This window comes from Phalangium opilio, unplaced genomic scaffold (assembly GCF_054372755.1).
Source record: "Phalangium opilio isolate 3A_F unplaced genomic scaffold, DU_Popi_V2 ptg000002l_1, whole genome shotgun sequence".
In the NCBI taxonomy this organism is placed as follows: Eukaryota; Metazoa; Arthropoda; class Arachnida; order Opiliones; family Phalangiidae; genus Phalangium; species Phalangium opilio.
In genome coordinates this window covers 915125-932171 of record NW_028324144.1, presented here as the reverse complement: position 1 = coordinate 932171, position 17047 = coordinate 915125, and the positions used below count along the sequence as shown (strand labels likewise).

Genomic DNA, 17047 nt, shown 5'->3' with positions numbered 1-17047 from the left:
CCTAGATAGAGTGCTAAAAGACGGCAGGTCACTTGACCCCGTTGACCTTAACCCTAACCAAACCTTACCTTGACTATAATGTTCATAAGATATGTTGGCCATAAGTTTGTAATGTCTGTTAACTTAGAAACTGAAGCTTGTCACGAAGTGAATGAGGTAGGTCAAAGGTCATAGATTCAGGGTAAAGCGATATACGCCTGGTGAGGCGCTGCATGTTAAATTTGGGCTTAGCAATGCTGACTAAATAGGAATAGATGGAACTTGGTCCTGCAAAATTAACCACCGAGTGTAGGACTTCGATAGAGCTATTTCAGTGGGGGAAAAATTTCGTCTGCTACGAAAATTGGGCCTGCCTTTGAGTGTAGAGGGCGGCCATTTTGTGAGGGTTTCTCTATGGGCAAATAGCATTGGTGACGTAGCCCTTACCCCCTCTGAAATAGCTCTATTCTTGAACTAGCTCGAGCTGTAAGTCTCTCAGTAGCATTACGAAGTATAGGTAGTGTCATACTTATGGAAGGAATATATAAACTTATGCTCTAATTCATATTATAGAGTATATAACCTTTGACCCAGAAGCCGATTTCCTGGGTGAATTTTGATACCTCGCTGGCTTATTGAGTAGATAAGATACATTTATTCATTTGTGTGAGAGAGAGATAGGGGGAGAGTGAAATTAATGAGGTCTGTACAAGTACATTTTCATGAATAATAATAGGAACGCTGTTTGAAATAATAATTGATTATGAATGAAGTAAAGACAAGTAGAGGGTGAAAAATAAGTAGCGGCATAACACGGCATTTTCATTTTGCTATCACCTCACCTCACCAGCACCGCGTATACACCTTGAATAATAAGGTACGCCAGTTAATTCGCCCCTTTTATTCCAAGGTCAAACGACGATCTCACGTCCTGGTTAAGCGTCGTCACCTAAAGAACGCGGCGGCGGCGGCGACGCTAAGTTTACCTTGAATCGAAAGTGATTCGTAGAATGTTGTTTTTAAACATCGGTGTAAAAAAAATGATAGTGCATGGTCGTGGTGCTGTCGGAAAAACATTCTTTTTGAACGCGTATCTCTTGTGGAATTTTTGAAATCTCTCCTCCCAAAACTTGTCTCCCTTCTCTTTCTTCAGTATCTTTAATAAGCAACGTATTACACGCAAACCCTATCCATACCATAAGTTTATAAGTGATATGTTCCTACCATAAGTATGACACTATGGCTATACTTCGTAATGCTACTGAGAGACTTGCATCTCGAGCTATAGTTCGAGAGAGAACGACGGAAGCGAGAATTGAAGTACTACACTCGGTGGTGGTTAATTTTGCAGCTAGGACTTCCATCTAGGTCCTATTTAGTCTTCATTACTAAGCCCAAATTTGACATCGCCAAAACCCAAAACCAGGTGTATGTCGCTTTACCCCGAATCTATGACCTGCTTTGACAAGTTCCAGTTTCTAAGTTACCAGAATTTACAAACTTATGGATGGAACATATCTTATGAACTTATGGTAATACGGAGAGATATAGAGAAAAAGTGTTTTCTTGGAAGAAATTCGAGAGAGAAACGGGTTTCTCTTCTTCATTTTTCAAAGTGAACGAAAAATAAGAACACACAAATCTTCTTCACAAACAATCTTTTGACTGAATCAAAGAAAACGACATTTGAAGTAGTGCTGTGCGAGTACTCGATAAGACTCGAGTACTCGATCGAGTATCGAGCCGAGTACTCGGCTCGATACTCGATAAGAGATTTTCTGAGACTCGAAAAAGTTTCGAGTATCAAACCAAGGCTCGATAAATACTCGAACCTGCTTTTGGAAGGCCTTTAACTCTGAAAATGGGATGTAGTAGCAATAAAAATCTACTAGAAAGTCACGCTTATTGGTTAACAGACGTGAGTTAGTGCTCATTGAGTAGTTTAGATCTTAACACCAGTGTAATGTAGTATGGTAGTAGCTCCTAGCTGGTTCAATAGTGGAAGTAAAAGTAATAAAATACAGTTAAAGGCAAGTGGACTATTATTTTTTTTTATTTTATTTATTTATTTTTTTTTGAAGTTCAGCTTAGTAATTTTCGTTTGGGATTTGCGCGAAGTATAAAAATTGCTAGAAGTGACTTCAGTGAGGAATGAGAATCCGAAGAAGATACTAATGAGGAACTAAGTTTGTTAAATTTAAAGGGAAGAAGACTAATACCATCAGGGAATTGTTTGAAGTATCTGTAGATGATCAAAATTACACTTAATGTCCATTATGAGAGCGATAAATTAGCAGAAAGTGTGTAAAAATACTAGAAAATCAATTCCCAATTACTCGATAAATACTCGAAACAAATTTTCCAACTACTCGATACTCGATTCGAGTACTCGAGACTCGGCTCGATACTCGATAAGGGAAAATTTCAATACTCGAGACTCGACTCGAAACCAAAAAATCAAGGCTCGCACAGCCCTAATTTGAAGGGATTACGTAGAACTCTTTCTTTTTTCTTTATGTAACTTTAGACGATATTGAAGTGGGGGGGGGGCAGATTTGACGTATTTCGCGCTAGGAGGGTCACGTGTTGTGTCAATTTGAAAAATGTATGTATGTCCCGAAAGGGATATGAATGTTTCAATTTCCCTTTGAGGTTTGCGGAATTTACATTCTTCGTCAATGATTGGGGTTCCCGTTTACCGATATCCCCCTCCCCCCCCCCCCCAAAAAAAAGTTGGTTGCTGCCATTTCTTAAAAAGAGTAAAGGCCTTTTCAGACCGTATACAACTTTTGACTCAACTAAATGGATGGGTCAAAAAGTTGAGTCACAGCAAAAATTGGTCAGTGATCAATTTTTAATTTGGTACTGGTTCAACTTGTGTAACCAACAACCAAACTAGTTTCACTCAACTCAAGAGTCAAAAATTTGTATCGTCTGAAAGGGCCTTAAGTATTGGTTGGGAGCTAGCTAGGAGGGGGCCCTATCTTCTTTTTCAAGATAGTAAGGGGGGGGGCACTGAGAAATTCTTTCGTCGGCTTCATTTACTATTGCTTGTCTAATGGGGGGTTACTGTCCATCCCCCCAACCGATGTAGTAGAAATCGTGTAATGTAATTATATACATTTCCTATAAACTAAACCAATGAAATTGTTACGTGTTTTTGGTCGACTTATGGATAAGTTACGGCCGGAAAAGATGCTCTCATCTAAATGCCCTTTAATTTTAATCTGAGCTCGGAACGTAACTAAACCGCGCCATTTCCTCTGGTTTCCGGTACAAAAATCGTAAATTTTCTTCAGGGGGTCCGTCGCCCCTCTATCTCTCCTTGTATTAATTTCAAGGAATCCCTTTGACACACTGTCTTTATAACACGCCCCCGTTCATTTGGCCCAAACGCCCATAGATATCTTGGCTTGAAAAGAGGACCAGTTTTAGGTAGGCCTAGTACTTGTATCGTTTCCTGGAATAGATTTTGGGTTTTCACGCGCATCTCGTGCACTGTCCATCTTTGACCATTATGTTTCACGAGTTCGGTTAAAACTTGGTTGGTTGCGTGATACGTTTCCTTGTGGTGGAGGGGTTAAACATTGTCAGTCTCTCTAAGAGAATCGATTGTGATTGTCACTCCCCTCGGAAATGTCTTTGATGCCGGAAATTGCCGAATGGTTTTCGCGTTAGCGGTTTACGATGGTTGGCGTGCGCCCCTCAACCCGAGAAAGAAAGAAAGAAGGACCCTTATTCCGATATATTTTAAGGGTCAAGGAGAGAGAGAGAGATGTCTGTCCTCTTCTCTATCTTTTGATAGCGTCCCCTTCCCACATACATGGAGTGTCAACGGCTGAAAGGGCGGCTGCTTAACTTTAGTGAACCATCCGCGGCCATTGTTAATCATTACCATGATGATATAATTCGTATTTATGGGGGTATGGGTTGTTTCTTTGGATTGGTGACGTCTTAAAGAGTAAGAAGTATCGTCATCAAGTATTACTTTGACTTTCGATAACGGTGGTGGTACTTATTTAGGCCAAATAAGCTGATCTTTTTCTTTGTGGGTACAGTACTTACCCATATGAGAGTGCGTGTGGCTACCATCGTGCACGGCACCAATCTTGACGTGCGTGATCACGCACCCCAAAGAAAAGTCCTCGAGTCAGGTAGCCCGTGATTCACGCCTCATTACTAATACCAAAAGCCGACTTATGGGGTTGGAATAGTTATTTTGTATTTATTGCAAAGGTTGCCTAAAAAATGGGGTCGTTTCTTCCGCCCTCTATTTCCTGTTAGCGAGGTGCACGATCTGTGCCAATATGATTGATAGACCTGGGCTGGTTGTATTTGTAATAATATTATGACTGTGACGCAATGTTCTTAATTGTATAATGACTGAAGTGTTTTGAAATCGCCCTAGCTATCTTCGTTGTTAAAGATATTTTAATTGATTTATATCATTTATGGTTAGTTTCCCATCACCGCGTTCGTATTTAATTCAATAAGATTATGGTACTTGCGGCATGGTGAAGGCCCAGTCTTTAATATACCATCATCAGAAAGATTAAATTAGGTCAAGGCAAAAATGGAAATACATTAATGATTATATGGAAAGGGAGAAACATTAAAGCCAACTTTAGTTTTACTAAGCACATTCCATTATTTCTTAATTTCCCACCCTCCCCCCGTGACCTTTAGTGACCCGTACCTTATTACGATGACGATAGAGGTATGTTATTATCTTTCACAAACCTGTTTAAGCAAAATTAATTCGAGTTTGGTTGGAAACGTTGCCAAATAGTGATTTTTTTAACTTTTCGTAGTTACGAAGTCGAATTCGTTTCATTTTCAACGCGAATGTTAAATTTTTTAAACGTAAAGTTGGACCCGAATTATCGAACCCAAAAGGACCAGTTGAATGACCGCGTTAGTGCCGGCCATTTAATTGACTTTAAGGCACACGCCACGGACCAGACTAGTCTAGACGGAGAAACTTATCCGAGATTAGGTTCTCGGATAAAAGTTTGTTATTGCTTGAGTACCATCCCTCACCCTCCTTCATTCCTCCTTATCTAACGTATCTTCCTGCATGGTGGAAACAAGAGTCCCATGGCCAGCCAAGGCCCAAGAAAGAGAATAGACTTTTAACGCCTATATTAGCATTAACCTGGCCAAAATCCTTCGCATTTTAATAGAATTATAATATGGAAACCCGAAACTTGGGAAATTTTTAATTTTTCCCAGGCCCTCTCGTGTTTCTTTGTCGGTCTGTCGCTCCAGCAGCGATTCTTGGAGCTATCGGATATCCGAGAATATGATGTCGGTCTCGGTGGTTGGTGGTGGCTTATTCAAAAGCCGCTTTCAATTTTAAGTGCCAATAGGAAACCTTTTAAAGAGACGAAGGGGTCGAGGACGAATAAATTTGATAGCGAAAGAATGACCTTGCAAACTCTCTCATTCTCTCTCTGTCTCTTACACAATGGCAAATTACGATAGGGTATTGTTGCCAGTTAATTCCACCGTCAGATCGTGTCTATTTTTCAACGCCTTTTTGTACAGGGTGTAACAAAAACTGGTGGTCCTAAAGGGTGCATGGTAGTAAGTTGGACACAAGTACATTCTGTTATGTGGTCTGCTATTACGACCTTTCTCGTGCGGTCACACCCTCCTATCTCTTACCTCGGTTTTCGCGACCATATTGGCCAAGTCGTCACCTCAGGCCATACAATTTTGACTACCAATATTGACGTCACGTCCCCTTAGCCCCTCCCCCCTCTCAGTTCCACTCTATGGGCGATTTTGGGTCGTAAGGGATGCCTCTTTAATTAAGGGGTCGTCCGAAAAAACACTATAATCATAGCTCTTAAACGAGGGTCCTTAGTACAAAATGCCATTGAGCAGCATTTTCGTCTCAAAATTGCGCTATGCTTCGGTCCTGCCACTCTTTTTGAAACACCCTGTACTTTATTTACCATGTGGTATATAGAAGAATGGATAATGGCACCCACTAAAGTGCCTAAATAGTTTTTCAAAGCATCGTGTTCTCGCTTTGTCGATTCAAATGCCTTTTGTTATTGCTATTGTATCTCGACTATATACTTAATTTAAAAACACTCGAATTTTTTTCAAAGCGTTCAATTTATTCTAATTTCATTTTTGATATATAAATTTTTAAATGGCGTCATTTGAATATTGGATTCAAATGAAGACACAGGAAATGATACGTAACAATGGGTTGCGAAAGTGTGTAAGTTTGGAAGGTGGTCCATCGTGAACTGAGTTAGGTGATTGACAGTTATGCAAGACATAGGCTACACTGAATTAACCGCCATAAAAGTTTATTTAGAATTAATATACAAGAACTAAAATAACTTCATCTCGTAACTTTAAGGTTTTATGGCTTTTCCTATCAGTAACTGATTGATCAAAGGATTGCTGATTTCTCGGTTAGTGTAAACGCGGTGCTCTAACAATTGCAGCTTGGACTTGCGCAGGTGGGCCATCATAGGTTGAGTTAGTCTACAGTCATCCCCGACAAAGTACCAAAACGGTTGAATCAGAACTTGAAGCAACCATAGCCAAGTATCTTCGGACGCTACGTGTTCCACGAATAAAAATTTGCCACCCTAAATTTATTATTAAAATTAACAAGAATTCGGTTATTTGCCCGGTGTTTAAAGTACTTACGTCCACGAGGACTCTGTGTATTTCATCGAGGACCTTGTCCGCGTTGACCACCGAGCAAAAGACGAACGTATCCACGACGACGTCGACGCTTTTGTCGGGTATCCGAGACATATCCTCGGCTTCGCATCGGTAACTCTTTTCCAGTTGGATATGAGGGTGCTTGGCTAGTTTCTCTCGGATGACGGGTTCAAAGTGCTTATTGGGTTCGACGATAATCAGTCGAGTGTTGTCGGGATAGTATGCCAAATTGAAGCAGGGACCCACGCCAATCTCCAGTACTCTCAGGACACCGGGACCTTCTTTCCTTAGCTCGGGATCGGATGATCGCGTAGATTTCAATTCGGATAGCAATTCTTTTCGGCAATTAGCCGATTGCCTCTCGAATCTCTTCAGGCGAGCGTACCACGAAGCGAAGATGGTCCTTTTCCATTCTTTAATGACCTTCTCGCTGAATTTGAATCGTTTTATTATGGTCAAGGCCAGGATGGTCAAACCGAGCAAAGTACTAATTTCTAAAAACATATTTTAATTTTCTCTTATTTGGAAAAAGCGCTATGGTTTCCTCGGTAAAAAGCTTGGATAGTTTAAAGCCGCGTATTACTCATTAACATATCGCACTCGTCATTGAGTGGTGCATGCGCGTAGCCTTTGATAAGAAATATTTGCCAATAAATAATAGGAATTTTGCCCTCTTAAAGGCCGACGTTCAAAGAAAAGGGTTATATCGAACGATGGGACAACCGCTCTGATCGGGGCAAAAGTTGGAATGTTGTGTATTAGGAACTGAAGATATAACTGAATAATTCAATTCAATAATAATGATAATGGTTTTAGTACGGGATGAGAGAGAGAGAGTATAAATTGCTTATTGTGAGACCCGCGTCATCGTACACAAGTACAAAATAATAAAACAGAAATAAATAGGTAATAAAACATAACACAAATAAGAATTAGAAAACATAAACAACGAAGGGGAAATCCATAAAAATACTATAACAAAACACAATAATTAGGTAAACCAGGCAAGTAGTCCACAAAAGTTTAGCACCAGTTGGTTAGAACCATTCCAACTTTTGCTGAAAAATATGCACGGTCGATACTCGATTTTCAGTTAATTAGAATCAATCCTTTTCTTTGGAAGTCGGCCTTTAACTACTTTCCCTAAATACAGAAAATATAGTCGACAAATTCCTGGTATTATTTTCAAAATCGAAATGAGCTCAGTTCAGTATCGATTGCGGGAATGGGTGGGAAGGGGGGGTATGAGAAGCGTGTCGGGGGATTTTCCCCCTCCCTCCCCCGCAACGTGAGTCACATTGTCAGCCTTATATATATCGATTGGATTTATTATTATTAGGGGGCTTTCCCCAACTTTTTTTTTTGGTCATTCAGTCAGATTCTTGTCCAACGAGTTTGACCTTGAACCCAATAGGCGCGTATTAGGAACTAGGAACTACAGCGCTCTCTAGTGGTTTGAGAAATGAGAATATTTAGATAAATATTCGTGGGGTAGATTCAGTTGATTTAGGCTGATTAAACGAAGTTAGCTAGGATGAATTAAGTATAATATTGTTATTTCTAAAGAATGGTTGCCGCCGATCTATGAAACAAACATCCGTTTGTTCCGGAAACCTTTTCCGACTGGAAACAAAACGCCCCATTTCAATATTATTCAAATTCCCCCACCCCCTCCCACCTGCTAGCAACGTCCGTCTGAGCCCATTTCTGGAATAAATAAATGGAAGGGGCAGTTTAATTTGTAGGAGGACTGGTATGCCATGCCGCACCTTCTTCCTCGCTGGCCAGATTCAGTTTCCTCCTTTCATCCTTTCTCCATCCCTCTCGACTTCACTCTTTAACGTAATACCATCCGTCTTGCTAGATGACGTGGTTGAGGAACATGCCGTTTAGAAATTCCTTGATAACGGTTCATCTGTTATTATATATTATATCAGGAATGCATACAGATAACATGAATCGTGTGGTCCCTTATCTTCCATGTTATTTTCTACACGGGGTTTGTGGGCAAGGCTCGAGAACTTAGTATCCGTCACGCCTCGTAATAGACCAACTAAAAGGGAAAGACACTGGGGTAAAACTTTGAGTTCCATCTGGCTTTTTGGCACCCAGTGCGCAGATACGGGTGGCAATGTATTAAGCCCCTTGTACGTCCCGATACTTGGGGTTGCCTACCGCCTTTTTTACGTCGAAAAGGTGTATTCTGACGTCTTTCTAACTGTGATTTCATTGGTTGTTAGTAACTTGAGGTCAGGCGCGCGAGCAGTGAGGTAGATTATTCGTCGTACTTAATGATTACTCTAGCTCCTCCCACAAAATCCTCCTAGAGACGTTCAGAAAATGCAGGGTAGTAAGCAATGATTCCAATTAACTGTATGCATCCCTGATTATATTCCTAACCATCCCTGTTGTAGGTGATGGCGACGGGGGTGGATGTGGGGGGGGGTGTATTGAATCGATCGAGAGGGCCCGTGTCGGCCATGACAGTCTGAATCATTGGGGAAAGTCCCCTCGGCTACGCTTCCATCCTAACTGCCCTGCTAGTGTAGTCACTCTAGAAGGTAGCGTAGCGGGGCCTTTTCTCTTCTCTTCCGCGTTAAGACTCGGCTCTCGTATCCTAGTTTGGCCGGGAAGCCAGCCACACCCGCACCGGGCATTTTACACCCAATTTCTTCAAAATCGCATTTTCCCACAAATAAACCAAAAAAGTAGTCCGCTTTGTTTTCCTTTTCGCGCTCGTAATGTCGCGGCGGTTATCTTTTCCCGCGTGTCGCGTTCATTGTATTTCTGTCATCAGAACGACGTTGTATTTCGGTGCTGGCCACTTGTCATTAGACCTAGAGTAGACGTTATCTTCGGGTCGAATTCGTTTTCGAGGAAACGAAATAGTTGGGTATGATTCTCTTTTATTGTTTTTCAATTTTGCAGTTGGCAAACTGACCATACCTTGACCCTAACCAAACCTAAACCTAAACGTAACCCTAACCCCACCTAAACTAACACTCCATAAATTGAGTGGAGTGTTAGATTGTATTGCCAATATTTGCCACTTTTCGTTAACTAGAACCGCTGATATTTATATTTCAAGAGCAACTTTTATCTACTTAATTTATTGTTGCATTATCTATCGCAAACTTTGATAAGAAAAGCGCTTGTAATTGCTCTTCATACACGATTGATAATGAATATTGATCGTAATTCATTAGATAAATGATCAATTTTAATTAATACAAGTCTATTATTTAAAATGTGGTTAAAATAAATATCTTTAATGTTTGTCTATGGCGCCTGCATCAATGTTTCCCCGCCGAGCACCGGTGTTCGTAGGAGAAACGGATATTATTCCGCGTAATGCTAACTCTACGGCCCCTGTAGAAATGTTTACTCTGCCTCGCACCGGTGTTCAAGGAGAAGCCGATAATGCTAATTCTACGGCGCCTTGACATCGCATTTTGAAAAATATTAATCAAGTAATATTTTAGGATAGGAATTGTTTTGTTTGTAAAAAATGAGGTGTATATAAGGCCTATTTTCATTGAGGGCGGAGTTGCTTCTCCTTTGGTCGATTTAGCGATTTGTCGGCTTAAAAGAGGTCGTTTTCCTCTCGAGGAAGAGACAGTGACTCTCTCTCGAGGTCTTTACGGAAACCTAGGACGGATACGTCTCATTACATTTTTCCCACCACTTGCAACCAGGAGATTATTACTAGGGAGTGAATGCATTTGTCCCGCATTGGCAATGAAGGTTTTTCCGACAAAATTTGAAATTTCATTGGGAGTGGCTTCTGGTGCCAACTTCGGTGTAGGTTATAAGCTTCCGTTTTGAACTTAATATCGTCGGTCTCTAGGTGGCGCCTCCGTACAGTACACTAGCACTTACTCTCTCTCCCCCTAAAGCTTACTCTTTCCCTCTCGACACGCTCCGCTACTTATCTCAGTCCCTCTATGTGTTGGAGAGCCGCACCCTCCCTCCCTCCTCCTCTCTCTCTTTCTCTCACGGCCATAGGGAGGGATTTTCTCGCTAGGAAAGATTTTTCCGGATCGATTGAAACTCCTCGTGCCAGAATATTTCACTTTTATCGGAGCACAAATACTCGCTTCACGTGCATAGCGGGGTATAACACTTTATTCTGACCATTATATATATGCATATATAAATATATTGTAGGTGGTTTTAACTGGGGAGTATCCGAGCCCTTTCTTATTCCTATTTAGATACTCGCTTCACGCGCCGGTTCGGGGTATAACACTTCCCTCAGATTATTACGCGAATATATATAAATATATTGTGGTTAACTGGGGAGTATCCGAGCTTCCTATTTAGATACTCGCTTCACGCGCCTGTTCGGGGTATAACACTTCCCTCTAATCATTATACGCGTACATATTGTAGGGGTTATAACTGCATGGGGAGTATCCGAGCCCTTTCTTATTCCTTTTTCAATGGGAGGTCGTTTTATTAGAATTACTAGGTAACCTTAGTGGAAGTATGCCCGCAAAATGGCGCGTCTGTAAGGTCGAAATTGCCTATTCTTATCGATAAGAATGTTAGGTACCTCCCCTCGATCTTTTGTTAGATTGTTCTTGGGTTTTGTATACGGGGTTCACCCCCTCTTCTATAAATGATTAATTGTATTTCTTACCGCGCATTGCATTGAATTGCTAGAGTACTTTCTGTTTTATGGGTTTGCCCCTTCGATAAGAAAATTAAACATCTGTATCCCCCCAACCCGATCGAGTAAACTCGTAAATAACGTAAATAAAGAAATTCCCCCTGACACGTCGATCTTACACTTAAATTATATTATTTGAACTCTCCCTCCCCTCTAAAGAGCTATATATAGTTAATTTTCCCCGTCAAAATTATAATAGTCTATATTGTACAGTACATTTGAAACTCGTGTTCATTTGCGTCAAGCACCAATCTACTAATTAACTCGTAATTATGAGACACGCCCCACTATTACTTTTTCACTGTAATTAATTTTTCGCGTGTTACCGACTTGTTTTGTCATATGGGGGATAATTTTTTTTATCGTTTGACAGATGAGACGGTTGAGCTTCCCGATATTCTTATTAGACAACTTTAGACCCCTTTTTTCATTATTTATTATTTATTTGATTTTTAAACAATAGTGGTTAATAGAGGATTAACTTTAAATGGTGAGGATTTTTTATCGTTATAGATGGGGTGGTTGAGCTTCCTGAAGTAACAAAGGGGAGACACTTGGAGATAATTTATTAGATAACTTTAGACAGTCTTCCTTTTTTAATTAGTAAGAATGATTTCTATCCTCGTCTGTCTAAAAAGACACACTCTGTTTTCTGATTGGCCCGCTCTTCTTTGTTCATTTGGTGGCCATCGATCACCAATGACATTAGATTTATTTATTTCGTAATTTTTTTCTCGCCTCTTAGAGTGTTTCCCTATATATTTGGCACCCTGCACTGTGGTCTTAAATTTATATACATCTAAAAAAATTTAAAAAATAATTCTGTCTGCGTAAACTTAACGAACGAAGAAAGCGTACCAGCTTGACCTTTAGTTTCCAGTCTCGAGGTCGATGGTGATTTCTGGTCGGGGGAAGTTGAATGAACTTAATTAGATCCGTATTTGTATTTGAACGATAACTAGGCCTATATAGCGTTCAAGTTCATCAGATTTCAGAGCAAATGATTATTTTTTTTTTAATAAAAAGGAAGTTTAATATCTCTTTGGCCTTGGAGTGAGTACTCGGCTCAATTTTTATATAGATAAGATAATTGGGTGTATTTCTATTAATATCTCGATTCCGGTTATTATTTCTCACTTAATTGGCGAAATATTTAATCTAGATCAAATTCCGTAAGGAGGATGGGATGAGGAGAAGGAAAAAACTGTACTAAAAAAATCTTGACATCTTTTAGGGGATATTTTGTCTTCTTAAGTATAAATAGGTTTCTTGGGTGTCGGCTCTCTTCTTTGTAAAATGCCGGGACTGGCTTGCTTTTCTGACCTCTCTCCCTCTCCTCTTCCCATCTTCTTCTCCATTTTGGGGGCATCGGCCCCTCATCTTTTCCAAGCAGCCGACATCCGTCTTCAATCTCCATCTTCCCTCTCCGCAGCATCCCTTAGTTGATCCCATTCCGAGGTTACGACGCGCTTAGGTACACGTGGGATAGGGAGAAGTCTGATTATAACGCGGAATACAGCTATTGAGACGCCACGTGTGACGTGGCTCTGACCCCGACGTTATTATTTTTGGTATGGCGTGTAAACTTGTAAAAGAATTTTGGTTGTTGTTGCGGACCGGCCATCACTCTGGGTTTATTTATAGCCTCAAAACATTATAGACCTTATTTATTTGTATACGTCTTTTTAGGCGAAATTTATATTTTCATTCTTATTAGCTATTATAAGTCTAGACTTGCCGCTTTTGTTCAACGTGATGCAATTGCGGGTTTTTTTAGTCATTCGTGAAAGATTCAGGAACTATATCGTTTAATAGAGGCCAATAATGTCGTCAAATTTTAGTTCCTTTTTCGAGAAGGAAATGGAGCAAGTGTTTTAGTGGGAACAGGGTTCATACAAACCTGGAAAACCTGGAAAAAGAAATCAGGGAAATAAATAGTTGACAAAAACCTCAGGGAAATTTAGAATTTTTAGTAAAATTCAGGGAAATGAGGGATATTTTGCGTCAAACAGGGGCCGACTAATTAACCAAAATGTTCATGAACATACCCCCTCCATAGGATTAACATTACACTATACTTTGGAGGGCGGAGGCTCATAACTCTGGTTATATTAGAGATACGGGGATGTCCTTTGATTATGTAATAGTCCCATTTTGAGCCCCCCCTCCTTCGTTAACATTTGTTCTATAGGATACTCCATATACGGGGAAAACCTGGAAATCTCAGGGAAATTTGTTTTCCAAAAGTTGTATGAACCCTGTGGGAAGAAATCTTGGTTTATTTTTCGTAAAAACAATTGACGGATCAAGGCTTCCTTGACTTAGCTTACGTAACCTTGGCCGTCTTGTCTGATTGAACTCGTGATTTTCGTTACGCGTATACAGGGTGTTTCTGATAAGGGGGATGTTCTTTGGGAATTCAATTTTGAGTCGAAAATGTATTTAACTTCTATCCCCATTTTGTTTGTCCTAAGGAACACTGTTTTCGAGTTAAGATTGTACATAGTATTTTACGGATGACCCCTTAAATTTAATTAAGAAACTGATTAAGACAATGATTGATCTCTAATTTAATTAAGGGGCCATCCCTAAAACAATCCAATCTTTACTGGACCTCAAAATGCGTTGTTGACTCAAAATGACCCAAAGAACGTCCCCCTTAATTTATACTTGAAACACGCTGTATAGTATTTCAGCGGATTATATTTTGCCAAAAAATTAATTATTCCGGTTTTCTTGGTTAATTTAAGATTCTCAAGGACCGCACGCGACTCGTGGTGTAACGCGAGATCCTATCAAAGATTATCCATTTTAAATTTTGTATTTTTCCCTTTTGGATTGTGCTATATTTTCCATGAATAATTTATAAAAATCACGAGTTCTCTTTTCTCGATTTCGTAACTTTGTTTTCGAAAATTCGTTTTTGGCCCAAAATTCCAAAGAGGGTATGAAGGGGAAGGAGTGGAAGGCTTGTCTGGAGTGTTCCTCTTAAGCTTCCAATGTGCATGCGCGCGTCTTTCTCTGCCCTCTTATTGGTTGAAATACGTTGCACCGGGTATTAATTAAGAAAGAAAATAAAGAAATAAATAAAGCGAGAACTCTTAAAATTCCTTGCCAAAGGTGATAGCCTACTTTCAACTCCTCTTCTTTATACCCTCTTTGGAAGAAAAAAAAACCAACCGTTGTAAAAAAAAGCTCTCTTTATGCGTTCGATCCGGGGATGTTTGCCAATGTTTCATTTTTTTTCCCAAGATGCCCTTCTTTAAAGAAACGTAACGATATTAATAGAAGGCGGCCGATAGAGATGAATAATTTAAGCTCGACTGCTCGTTTTTCGCCTACAGCTATTACGTCAAAACATTTTGCAAAACTGGCGCAAAAATATTTGGCAATCTTAAACTTTTAGAGAAACGTAAATTTATTATTTTATTTGCTCCCAGCGAAATTTTACTTGCGAATTTTTTGCCTTGAAAGCCAGATATCATTCAATGAAAATAAATATATACATGGCGAGGGGATAACCACTCCTCCAATACAATAACGCTTCACACGACTTAAGGCCCTTTCAGACCGTACAACTCTTGGATTCATTTAGATGAGTCAACTTGAGTTGAGTAAATTAGTTGAGACGTGTGAACAGAAGGTGGACAAATTGAATCACTGGCCAATGGCCTTCTTGGGTTAGGGGCAGTCTCCCTCATGAACTCGGACTCCCTCTGGCGTTACCTCTTGGCGCCAGGGAAATAACCCAAGATGGCTGCCTCCTCGTCCCTATGTCTTGTTTTCCACGCAAATACTTGGAATAGTCTACTCTTGAGTTGTTTTCTATCTATACAAGAATTGCGGTGACAGGAAGATTAAAGTCTGTTGTTGCAGCATTAGTGAGTGACGAATGCACCTATCAACAAATAAATCAGCTATAGACAGACGCGTCGTAGTTGGCGGTACACGTATTGGAGACTAGCCTAGTCAGACATTTGAATTTCCTCTACTGTAGAAATACGCGTATATTTTAGTTAGGCCTAGTCAGTTTTAGAGTCTCTTTTCCTATGAATCATCACTTAAAATATATTAACTTTAGGGGTCAATTACGGTATCGCTTCTAGACTAATAGGGTTCAAAGTGTTTCTCTTGAATTATTTGTCGCCTTTAATTACAATGTAAAGGATAGGGAAGCTACTGTCATTATCTCTCTTTAATTCTACGAACTAGCATAGGCTTAGTAATCATTTTCCCCAAATCGCATCTCGAAAATTAGTCGCACTGTGATAATAAACGTTGCCTAGCTCCGATTTTTTTTTTCTTTTTTTTATAAATCGGATATTTTCAAATGAAACTTTGGATCGGAGTCGATCGGTTTATCTTTAGCATTGTTCACTTGACAAAGAAATAATAATAATTTTAGACATAGTTTGCCTGGATACGCCCTCCTGAATTACCAGTGAGTCTTAATGACCTTTTTTTGTACTTATTTATTTATTTCTTAAGTGGAACTTTAAGTTCGGTTCGGTTCCGTTTCCGGCGACCGAGTCATTTAAATATGTAATATATTTCTTTATATTTTAATAAATCTATTAATATATTTTAGAATAAAGAATATTCATTCTATAGTCAGGGTGTAATATTTCCATGTGGGGCGAGAAATATGAAGTGTATATATTTTTAGCGGCTGGCTAAGATGAGGGGTTTCCATTTATTTCCTCCTCGGATGGTCCTCCCCTTTTCTATTTCCACTTCCGCTGTCTGGAAGCGAGAAACCGAATGGAACTGGCCTGGGCCCCCCTTCCACTGAACTAACTTAAGTCTGCCCTAACATGGTTTTTCTATTCTAAGCGCCCATTTTTTTCTACCCGACAAACCAAGGGCCAACGTTGTTACACTGTATATTTGGGGCCTCAAACGACTTCCACTATATGGTGCATATATATATATATATGTATATACAGTGTGTCTAGTAATGGCGCCTTTAAATAGTAACGAGGTCTCGAGGGTGTCGCGGCTACATTTCTGGGGCGAATAAAGGCAAAGGTGTATGATACGTTTTCGACATGCAATTGAATTAACATGGATGGACTTTACTTTTTAGTTCTTTTTGGTAACGTCTTAAAAATCATTTTCGAGCACCCGGGCCTAAACAATTTTTTTTTATTTTTATCAGTCGCAGACTTTTTTCGGGGGTGCATTTTTCAACTGAGGGATTCGACACCATTATTAATTTTTTTCCCCTTTGGAAAATATCGTAATTTTTTTATTAATATGATTAAGTGTCGAACCCCTCGTCACTTTTATCGGGGGTGCATTTTTCAACTGAGGGATTCGACACCATTATATTTTTTCCTTTGGAAAATATCGTAATTTTTTTATTAATATGATTAAGTGTCGAACCCCTCGTCATTCAAGCTTAGATTGTTATAATAGTAAAAGAAAAAAATACTTTGGAAGGGAATGATACGAATGGGGGAGGAAAGTTTGAAGCAAAAAAAAAAAGACTCGAACATGTGATAAGAAATCACCAGGGTTAGGCCTACTTTGATTGGAAAAATTTTTGGTTTTGCGTAAAATGTTGAAATTGGGTTCTCTCGCTGCGGATTAATTTGATTTAGGAGTTTGGTGTGTGGTTGTTGGTTTAGTTTCTAGTCGCGTTGCACCGGAAACGAGACTGTTAAAATTGACCTGTATTTCCTCTTTTATTTTCTATTTGTT

The 17047-nt window shown here is 39.7% G+C and overlaps 2 protein-coding genes across 4 annotated transcripts in view; one reads left to right on the top strand and one right to left on the bottom strand.

Moving 5' to 3' along the window:
* pug (pug C-1-tetrahydrofolate synthase, cytoplasmic) overlaps nt 1-17047 on the top strand; it is a 28102-nt gene that overhangs the window by 10867 nt on the left and 188 nt on the right. The window lies entirely within an intron of this gene.
* LOC149718134 (thiol S-methyltransferase TMT1A-like) lies at nt 6289-7304 on the bottom strand. The gene is made up of 2 exons (XM_089868457.1): nt 6655-7304; nt 6289-6593 (listed from the first exon to the last, which is right to left on the bottom strand). Exons 1-2 carry the CDS (start codon nt 7174-7176, stop codon nt 6354-6356), a joined length of 762 nt encoding a protein of 253 aa, XP_089724583.1. The 5' UTR covers nt 7177-7304; the 3' UTR covers nt 6289-6353.

Excerpts from the sequence above, each read along its gene's own strand:
- LOC149718134 (XM_089868457.1), bottom strand. The coding sequence starts at position 7,176 with ATGTTTTTAGAAATTAGTACTTTGCTCGGTTTGACCATCCTGGCCTTG. Across the intron at positions 6,594-6,654 it reads TACACAGAGTCCTCGTGGAC|GGTGGCAAATTTTTATTCGT; the intron begins GTAAGTACTTTA and ends TAATAAATTTAG.